Source organism: Phaseolus vulgaris, unplaced genomic scaffold (genome assembly GCF_000499845.2).
Source record: "Phaseolus vulgaris cultivar G19833 unplaced genomic scaffold, P. vulgaris v2.0 scaffold_15, whole genome shotgun sequence".
Taxonomy (NCBI): domain Eukaryota; kingdom Viridiplantae; phylum Streptophyta; class Magnoliopsida; order Fabales; family Fabaceae; genus Phaseolus; species Phaseolus vulgaris.
Genome location: NW_027174084.1, coordinates 96,806 through 106,594, shown reverse-complemented (window position 1 = coordinate 106,594; position 9,789 = coordinate 96,806). Strand labels below are relative to the sequence as shown.

The following is a 9,789-nucleotide window of genomic DNA, read 5'->3' as shown; positions in this document are numbered from 1 at the left end:
CCAAAAATATACAAGATTTCATAATCCGGAATATAAAAAAAATGTACAATTTATATAGGGACACTTTTGTCTTTGCGTAACCTTGTGGGGTGCAGGAAGAAAAATGTAGGGGTGCAGGAATAAACTGCCCATATAATTTGATATTCCAAGATGGGCCATAATAAAGCCCAAGTAGTCTCCTCTTGTGCACACTCTTTTGTCATTTGGACTAATTTTGCTGTCTTTAAACACCATCCCAGTCAAGGTCATTTCTTTCTCTACCCCATAATTTTCACATGCACCTCTATAAATTTTAAATTATAAATTTGTCTTTGTAGTATTAAATGGTAATGGAGAAGATTGTTGGTTTTGGTGTTGTGATGTTGTGACTTCTTGAAGTGTTTGTACACATTTCATATTTGTGATGGTGTTTGGTGGTGATGTTAGAAATGTGGAGTGGATATTGGTTACCATTATTTGTGGTAAAGTGAAGATAATAAAGGAAGAGAATGTAAGTTTGTAGTTTAATTTAACAGTTTTTATTTGTAGATTATACAATTTGAAATTTTAAATGTAAAATATTTGTGAATTTTGGATTGTTCAATTTAAAAATTATAATAGTATTCTAAATTAAGCAAACTGAAAATAAAAATTAGTTTCTGAATTTTACAATTCAAAATACTATTTTTACATTCAAATTGAACAATCCAAAAGTTGATTTTCACTTTTAAATTGGACAATTCATAATTCATTACAAAACTTAAATTTGTATTATTGACAGTACAATCTAGAAGTAAAACTTGTGGAGTTTTTTTTAGTCCATACTCACATAGTATAATTGTACCACAATATCAAATATTATATTACTTTGTGGTTACTAGTATCATTGCTTCATTAGTCATTGTGGAATATATAAATGAAATATGAATTTTGGAGTAAAATATTATATGAAGTGGATAAATAATGTGATATGGATGAGCTTGATTTTGTGAAGTTTGAGGCAATAAAAGATAAATTAGTTAGAAGATTTTAAAACAAACATATGAATAATTTTAGGAATATCACTATTAACTTACTATCAACCTCAATAATAAAATATTTATTTGTATCAAAATTGTATTTTTTTTCCAATTTATCCATACCATTATATTTTATCCTGCTAGTTCTAAACTATATCTTTCGTAACACTGCAAAATCTAAATTCAACAAATTCTTTTATTCATCAAGACTTACTCCTCTCTCCATTTTCCTTCATCATTTTCTCTCAATTTCTAAAAGTTATATTTATATTTAATTGTTATTGATGAGTAGTAGTTATGCTAAGTTAAAACTCTTTTTTAATTTCTCCTTTAAAAATATATATATTTTTTAAATAATTAATTTTAATAAAATTATTATTTCATCTTTTTAAATAAACTATATATTTAAATAAACATAATTTATTACTGGTCTTCTTGGCAAAATAACTTTGCAGCATAATCTTATAATGAACACAACATTTCTCATACATCATGACATTCTATCCAGTTGAAATAACTAAAGATTTACTGCATCTGGTTCAGGAATGTGATTATATTTATACTAAAATACTAATTAGACAAACCTAATGAAATATTATGTTTCATATTAAACAAACCTAATAAAATGGTATCAACCATCTTGTTTGATTCATATATGGAACCAGAATATTTTTCTGCCTGAAATTACAGTGAAGATTATGATAGGAACTTACAGAATTTTAAAAGAATAAAAAAGGAAAGAAAAGAGACCTTATAATATTTTTGTATGTTCCATACAATTTATTGTTTATGTAATAATAATAGAATAAGATAGGGTAAGTATTTGCTCTTATTACTTACATTGTTTATTTTATTACGTGTAACATGAACCAAAGTCTCAGAATGGAGATCTTGAACCAAAAACTATCTTCTAACCTTTTCCATTCTTTTCAATGGACACGTTGAGTACAAAATAATAATCTTTACTTAACATAAAAGCGAAAAAAGATATAATATTCACTTGGTCCAGAGCATACATACAATGATTGGTCATACCATCACTATCCATAATGGAAAAGAACATTTACCTATTTATATAACAAATTGTATGATAGGCCATAAATTAAGAGACTTTTCACCTACTTTAAACTTCCGAGAACGTGCAGAAAATGATAATAGATCTCGTTCTTAACTTTCATTTTGACATCCATTTTTAAAGAGTAATGCATAAATCAATCAATAAAGATATATTAATGGAATGATATGTTAAGTCCTTCCCCTCCATCTACTCACAAACTTCAATTAGAATTTCATAAGATATAAGACAGGTTAAATTAGCATTTTAAAAAGATTAATCAAAACATAGAAAGAAAAAGAAGAGTGAGAATGAAAGTGGAAAGTACTGTGGGTATGTGAGTTTATCCAGAGATATTCATATTCAATAGGGACCAAGTAGAAAGAAATTAAAAAATGTTTCTTAAATCAATTTGAAAATTGTTATCTATGAAATTACGAAATGTCCAGAATAATTTAATAGAATAAAAGGTTGTTATTATAAGAGTAAAATGAAAAACAAAAAAAATAAGTGTATGCAACCTTTTTTTTTTTTTTCTATTCACAAACAAAACTATCAACATTTCCCTACACTCTCTAGTGGATGTAGAAGCGTATACAACTTTTTTTCGAGGATGTAAACCAAATCCAAATTACACACAATTGTTAACAATGTTCCTTCGCATTGGAACTTTGCGCTTGGGTAAGCACGACAATGATAGGAACACGCATGAAATAATTTTAAAAACTATTTTCAAAATCATGCATATCATAGTTTATATATAATTGGTTGATGTTATTCTGAACAATGAGAATGCATGAATATTAAACATGTATTTGGCAGATAAACTCACAAACAATGATTCAACAACACCAGCAGGTTTAGTGGCACTGTCACATGCATTTGCACTTTTTGTTGCTGTCTCAGTTGGTGCAAACATTTCTGGTGGTCATGTGAACCCTGCTATCAGTTTCAGTGCCTTTGTTGGAGGCCACATTATGGATTACTCAGTTGCTGGCTCTGGCTCTGTGGTTGCTTGCTTGCTCCTTAAATTTGCCACTGGTGGAATGGTATATAACACAACTCTTTTCACTTTCTTCAACATGTAATTGTCCTTTTTCTTTGTGTTTAATTTGAGGCATATGTATGGTATGTTACATTGTAGGAAACATCTCCATTTGCACTTTCTTCTGGTGTTGGAGCAGGGAACGTTCTACTGCATTTTCATCCCCATTCCCAAGTAAGAAAAACATAACGACATTAAGAGTGAGACCAATAGTATTGTTTATAAATCCAATATATTATGATTAAATGACATCTGTAACAAAATAATTACATTTGTGACAGAAATCCTTTCACACATCAAAACATTTTTGCTGAAGTTTGACCGTTAGGTGGAAGTTCAAATCTATCATCTTGAATAACCTCCTCAATAATTTTATTTATGCTGCTTTCTTTAATCTGCATTCATTGAAACATGGAGAACAGTCAGACTCCGACTACCAAGATCCAAAAAAATTTGGGAAAAAACTTAGAACATCTTTTATTTATTTTTATAAAAATAGCAGAAAGAAACATGATATAGACGTAGTGTGATGCCAAGATCTCACCTTAATTCCGATAGCAATGGCAGTTTTTAATTGAACAAGTTCACCTAGTCTCAAGGAACCGTGTTTATTATCTCTAACAAAGATCAGAGGCACATTCCTGGTTGAAGCCAAACTTAGCAGATGCTTCGTCAACCATCGTGGATTACAGTCAGAAGCTACCAGCACAGCCTGCACAAACAATATTGAGGCTAACCATTAGAATTTGCAGGAATCAACATAAACAAAGAATCTAATTTTTCGTGGTTGGCTAGTTGCAGCCCCTATAAAGGTAAAACAGAGGAAATCAACCTGAAGCTTAACTGAAGATCCTTTATTGTTGTTGCTTCTTAAAGGAAAGATCTGATCTGACCTTTCTAACTCAGTGTATGGTTTCATGCGCTCAAGGACACGAGTTACATCATTGACCCCGATAGAAAATTGTTGCTGCAAGAAGCAATAGAAATTTTACATGAGAATGTATGTTTCCTGATAAACATATCTAAATGTCCAAAGTTTCATAAACCTAACCTTTAACCATATTTTCTCTGGCAAGGAATTTCCATCTGAAACTTTTGCAGATTGGATCTCCCTGTTCAACAGAATAAGGTCAGATCAAGTGAAAAGTAGTTGAGTAGTTCTCTCTTTAAACGGTTAAAATTCTCTCGGGCCACCGCCTCAACTTCAGTCAACAATGGTCTTGTGGATCAAATCACGTTTGAAGAATAATAAACTAAATAAGATGTGAAAAAATGTATCTTACCTACGGATCGATTGGAGCATATTGGTGAGACGCTCTCCTTCATAACAACTGCAATAGAATTTTAAAAATGAATTTATAATAAAAATAAACAACAAAACATTAACAACAGAACACTGAACAAAAGTCACAAACTATTAACAAGTTATAGGTTGAGCCATATAGGAATTCATACATACATCTATATAGTCGCAAAATAAGGGGAGAGTGTTGCATACTTATTTTCTAGAGAGGCAAAGCTCGAACTTGAGTTGTTCCCATCCATCTTTGGAGTTTTGACATTGCTCCTACTCGGCATAATTTACTTTCAATGTTCACCGGCTCAGTGTTAAGCGATTCCGACCCAACAAACTAATTAAAAAAGCCTTTTCAATCAGTCTGAGAAGGAATATACTACATTCCATAAATTTTTCAAAAGAAAGCTACGACATGAATAGAAGCCAAAATTGGTAATAAAGCAAAAAAATTCAATATCTCAACAGTATAAAGATTGCGGGAAAGAAACTGCATAAAACAAAATTGAACGCAATGGAGCTTAAATTGATGCTTCCAATTACAATTCAGCGGTTGAACTCAAAATTCATAATCAGAGAGAAGGAGCCCTATTTTATATTAAAGATTTTGGGCTTAGTAAGACTTTCTGCACCCTATCATACTTGGGCTTGAATGTGGAACACAGATGACCCACAATATGGGCCCTAATAGAAAAGGAATGTTTAGCCCCTTTAAATAAAAAGAAACAAAGAAAGAGAACATCAATAATGTATTTGTTTCAATAAGTGGCCGCAACTTATCATTTAACTCAGCAAATTTTGGTCCCAACTTTTTTAATATTAGTTTAACATTATCCAACAATTAAATATTATAAAATGGTAATTGATGCAAAAATATTTAAAAACAAATTTATTTATTTTTAAATCAAATATCGGAACATCTATCAACTATTGAAAGATAGTGAACAAACTTGACATATTGGTAACTCAACAAATTATCAATTAACATGGAAGGAAGATGGTCTGTTTCTAATCAAACAAAGCACACAATTACAAAACGAATAATAATAATAATAATAATAATAATAATATTTAAATATTGTAAAATAATAATAAATAAACTCTGGACTTTGATGGTATGGTGAATATGACTCCATACCCGAAGGGTGGTGTTAATTGGTTTAATATCATGAAAATTACTATCTTTTGTAGAAGAAAGGTGCAAGATCAAATCCAATAAAGATTATAAAAGCAATTAAAGTGTATGCAAAGACATCAGTGTATGCAAATAATACTTTCTGAACTTCTTAATGGACATAAGTAATTAGTTTCATCCAATATGTTTCATATTATAGCTCATGTTACAAGCAAGGGGTATTTACTTAAAAAAGTGTTAACAAGTTAGTGAATCTTGAGCAATAATTTGTTTGGAAGATTCAATAGGCAAACAACAAAATAAGGAATTGAGAAAGGAAAAGAAAGAGGTAAACAGTGACATGAGACAAAAACTTTGCATGACAGAGAACAGAAGTAAAATGGCTCCTGAAGAATCCTATCGCAGCAAGTTTAAGGGACCTTGATTGTGACATCTGATTTAAGAATATCACTTTGGTACCCTTAATGGTGGTGTATGGCTGCCATCCAATCCAATCCAAACCAGTAATTTGTAATTATTGTGATCATCTTTCACTTTTACCACAAGATATGCTCATAATCTTGCTAATTAATTAGTGAATTAGAATAATATACAAATAATAATAAACTAAAGAGACAGAACGGGAATTGGAAAGAATTTGGTCAAATCTTTAGCTTTCAGTGAGAGGAACAGCTGAGAAAGGTTTACAGGAGAAAATGGATAAAAAAGAGATTTTCAACAAGTGAAAGAAGACATGATGACCCTTCTGTACGCATAAACATTTATATATGTGAAAACAACAAATACATGCAGACAATACAGTTAGTCATCCATTAATCAACAGGGAAGATAGACATTCAATTTTGAAAACCAAAACTTCAAAAATAAAGTTCAGTATGTAAAGAAAATCCTATAACAAGTCTAGCAGAGAGAATTAATGAAAGAAGTTAGACACCAGAATTTCAATCTGATAACTCTTTGCGAAGTAAGTCGTAGTATCATGTACAGGAGATGCTGCTACTTTTCAAATGTGAGATTTAAACCTTTTGCCAAATTCAATTCAAGACAAAAACAAATTACTTGTAAAACTGATAGTTTTCTAAATATTCTTTGAAATGTTGCAATTTAAGAAATTAATCAATTAAAGACCAAAATCAAGTTCACCAAACAAACATAAACATTGGTAACTTGCTTTGCCAATATAATGCCGGTGGTCACATTGAACCAATTCAAGAAATTCTCTTTAAAAATTTAATAAAGGTTTCAGTAAATGTGGTCTGGTTATAGCAGATGGTTGATAAAAATTCCCACATAACCATACATCTCACATGAGCATACATCAGAAAGGTGAGCCATTTCAAAACTATACACATACGAACAGATGCAATTTATCTAAGAGTGTTACACAAAAAGAAGATCATAAACATAATATAGACAGGGTTATAATCCTACAAACCACTAGATTGTTGATCTAATGTATAGAATAAACAGAAACCTATCTGCAAATTATGTAAGAACTGATCCTGATCCTGCGATAATCCAACCTACCATCACTCGAGTTATGGAGAACTGGAACGAAATCGCGCTAGCAGAAACTCAGAACCATGCGCATAACGAAATTTCGCAGAAAATCGGTATGCAGTTTGGGCAAAAAAATAGAGAAACGAAATCGCAAAACCTACCTTGCAGAGAAACGATTTCGTGGTAGAGCAAAGGCGGAAGGAGGTTATGTGGAGCAGCAGATGGAGAATGGGTTAGTGTGGCGGTTCACGCGGTAGGAATGCAGATGTGGTGAGTATGTGGTGGGAGACTGATTTTCGAATTCTCCTACGAACGGACGTTTTAGGTCTATGTGCGGTTTGTTTCTCAAAAAGTAGTGTATTTTTTTTTATATTCCAAAAATGGGTAAATTCTTTATTCGCAATGGGTAAATCGCCAATCACATTTGATTTAGATAAAATACATTTTAACATATTAAATATTTTAAAAAATAATAATAAAAAATCTTATATTGGAAAATATGATTTCAACCTACATTTATATATAATAATATATAAAATTAAAAATAATTGTATTTTAAATATTTTAATATATAATAATTTTGATGTATATTTTTTAGTATTTAAAATAAAAATAATATAAAATTAGAAATTTAATTTATTATTATAACTTTATTTTGTATATAATTAAAGAAAATTAAATTTCAGTATTTAAAATAATAATAATAATAATAGAAAATTAGATAAATTTAATTTACTATTATAACTTTATATATATATATAATAAAAGAAAATTAGATTTTTATAAAAAATTTAACTAAATAAGTTTTCAGAAAATAATTTTTATTATATATAATTAAAAATAACCTAATTTTTTATATATAATTAAAAAATTAAATATAACTTTTTGGGTTTTAATATAATAAAATTATTTTGAATTTTTAATAAATTAAAAAAATTTAATCGAAAAGTTAAAACGGAAGAACATTAAAATTTGACATTAAGGAAAATACATAGCATGACAATTTAATTTAAAGATTACAAAATTTAACAACCTACGTAAACATGAATAAACTATCTATGAGATTCTGTCGGTAAGGGACCGAGAAAAATAGTCTTAGAGTAGAAATGGTACAATTAAAATGGCACATGAATATTTTATTATTAAAGTGAAAAGGCTATATAAATAGAAATTTAGTTATTCAGGTTTCATTCTAAAAACTCCTTTTTCCTTTCCTCTGCCTTCTCTCTACAATCCTGACCTCCTCGCTCCTCTGTTTGACGATCAGAGTCCACCATTGGACTCCTGACAGCGAGATCTACAATATTGACCGATCAGAATCTTTCATAGAGTATGTTCATTTTTGTTCCCTTTTTCCTTTCCTCTCCCTTCTTTATTAGATTTTGACCTCCTCTTTTGTCAGTTTGATGATCAGAGTCTGTCATTGGACTCATGGCAGCGAACTCTACAAGATTGATCGATCAAAATCTTAGATAGAGTAAGTTCATTCTTGGCTCTTTTTCCTTTGAGTTAGTTTTGATCTGGTTGGGTTGCCTTTTAATTTAAGTTTGCATGTGAGGTTTTTATCTTCAGAATTAGTCTATGTTAGCTCAGGGTCCTAGTGATGTAATTATATTTGTGATCACGACTCTGTGGTGCAGGTTATGGTATCCTTAAGCTTTTGGTGGGTTTGGAGCTTTTAGTGAGCATCTGCTAAAGTCCAGGTAAGGGAAGCTAGTTTAAAATCTTCAATAGAACCTAGGTTAGAAGATTTGAATGTGAGTGTGACGTGATCACCAATTCCAAATTTTGTTGCAAGATTTCTTGTTTTGAGTAGATTGTAGTTTGATTGAAATTGAAAGTGTTGTGATTGAGAATTGGTTGTTTGATTTAAATGGTTGTAGAATTAGAAATCATATATATGTATAAATGGAGATAATAACTCAATGAGAGTGATTGTATCATGTTGAACAGGAACTACCAATGTAATGTGTAGATTTATAATTTATGAATCGAATGAGATGTTGATTTATAATATGATAGGTATATTAAGTTATGCAGAATTTTTCTGCATATTTCGCCCAAGCTAGCAAGTTCTAGCTCAAGCTAGAAAAATTCTGGGTGCTCTCTGGAGGATTTTAGCTCAAGCTAAAATTCTGGGTGCTCTCTGGAGGATTTTAGCCCAAGCTAGCGAATTTTAGCTCAAGCTAAAATTCTGGGTGCTCTCTGGTGGATTTTAGCTCAAGCTAGCGAATTCTAGCTCAAGCTAAAGTCTAAAAAAATAAAAAAAAATAAAAATAAAATATATTAAACTAATTTTTATTTGTTTTTAAAAGATTGATTTATTTATTTATATGTAGTTTTTCTTATAAAGTATGTAAACTTTTATTTCATGTATAGTTAATTGAAAATCTCTTTAATTAGACATTTATATGTTAGTCAATGAATTGTTGTGTATTTTGGAAATTTTAAACATTGGTATGATTTGATTGTTTGATGGTGGATATTTTGAGGTTCAAAATATGAATTTTAATCAAGACATAGTATTTTCAGGAAAGAAAATACCGTGTTAAGATTGTTTAGGATGTGCATTGACTAGGAATTCGTCTAGAAGGAGATATCCTGACTCTTCTGAGATAATGGAATCATATAGATGAAGTTATTCAGGTGGTGAGAGTCGAAGGAGGTTCATATGAATGGGTAAGTTGTTTGAAAGATAATTAACTTGACATGTTATATGAATTAACCCTGTCATACTAGGAGAGAGATGATATTGAGATTAAT

At 30.1% G+C, this 9,789-nt stretch overlaps 2 protein-coding genes across 2 annotated transcripts; one reads left to right on the top strand and one right to left on the bottom strand.

The window, feature by feature from the left end:
* Positions 1-2,781: 2,781 nt before the first annotated feature.
* LOC137817038 (uncharacterized) lies at positions 2,782-7,375 on the bottom strand. The gene is made up of 8 exons (XM_068620251.1): positions 7,188-7,375; positions 4,596-4,728; positions 4,381-4,428; positions 4,149-4,209; positions 3,930-4,064; positions 3,642-3,809; positions 3,368-3,492; positions 2,782-3,247 (listed from the first exon to the last, which is right to left on the bottom strand). The coding sequence occupies exons 2-7, from the start codon at positions 4,673-4,675 to the stop codon at positions 3,394-3,396; spliced, it is 591 nt and encodes a 196-aa protein (XP_068476352.1). The 5' UTR covers positions 4,676-4,728; positions 7,188-7,375; the 3' UTR covers positions 2,782-3,247; positions 3,368-3,393.
* Positions 2,862-3,286, top strand: LOC137817056 (aquaporin TIP1-2-like). The gene is made up of 2 exons (XM_068620280.1): positions 2,862-3,101; positions 3,197-3,286. The coding sequence occupies exons 1-2, from the start codon at positions 2,862-2,864 to the stop codon at positions 3,284-3,286; spliced, it is 330 nt and encodes a 109-aa protein (XP_068476381.1).
* Positions 7,376-9,789: the final 2,414 nt, after the last annotated feature.

Excerpts from the sequence above, each read along its gene's own strand:
- LOC137817056 (XM_068620280.1), top strand. The coding sequence starts at position 2,862 with ATGTATTTGGCAGATAAACTCACAAACAATGATTCAACAACACCAGCA. Across the intron at positions 3,102-3,196 it reads AATTTGCCACTGGTGGAATG|GAAACATCTCCATTTGCACT; the intron begins GTATATAACACA and ends GTTACATTGTAG.
- LOC137817038 (XM_068620251.1), bottom strand. The coding sequence starts at position 4,675 with ATGCCGAGTAGGAGCAATGTCAAAACTCCAAAGATGGATGGGAACAAC. Across the intron at positions 4,429-4,595 it reads TTTGCCTCTCTAGAAAATAA|TTGTTATGAAGGAGAGCGTC; the intron begins GTATGCAACACT and ends ATTCTATTGCAG. Across the intron at positions 4,065-4,148 it reads CAGAGAAAATATGGTTAAAG|CAACAATTTTCTATCGGGGT; the intron begins GTTAGGTTTATG and ends TGCTTCTTGCAG.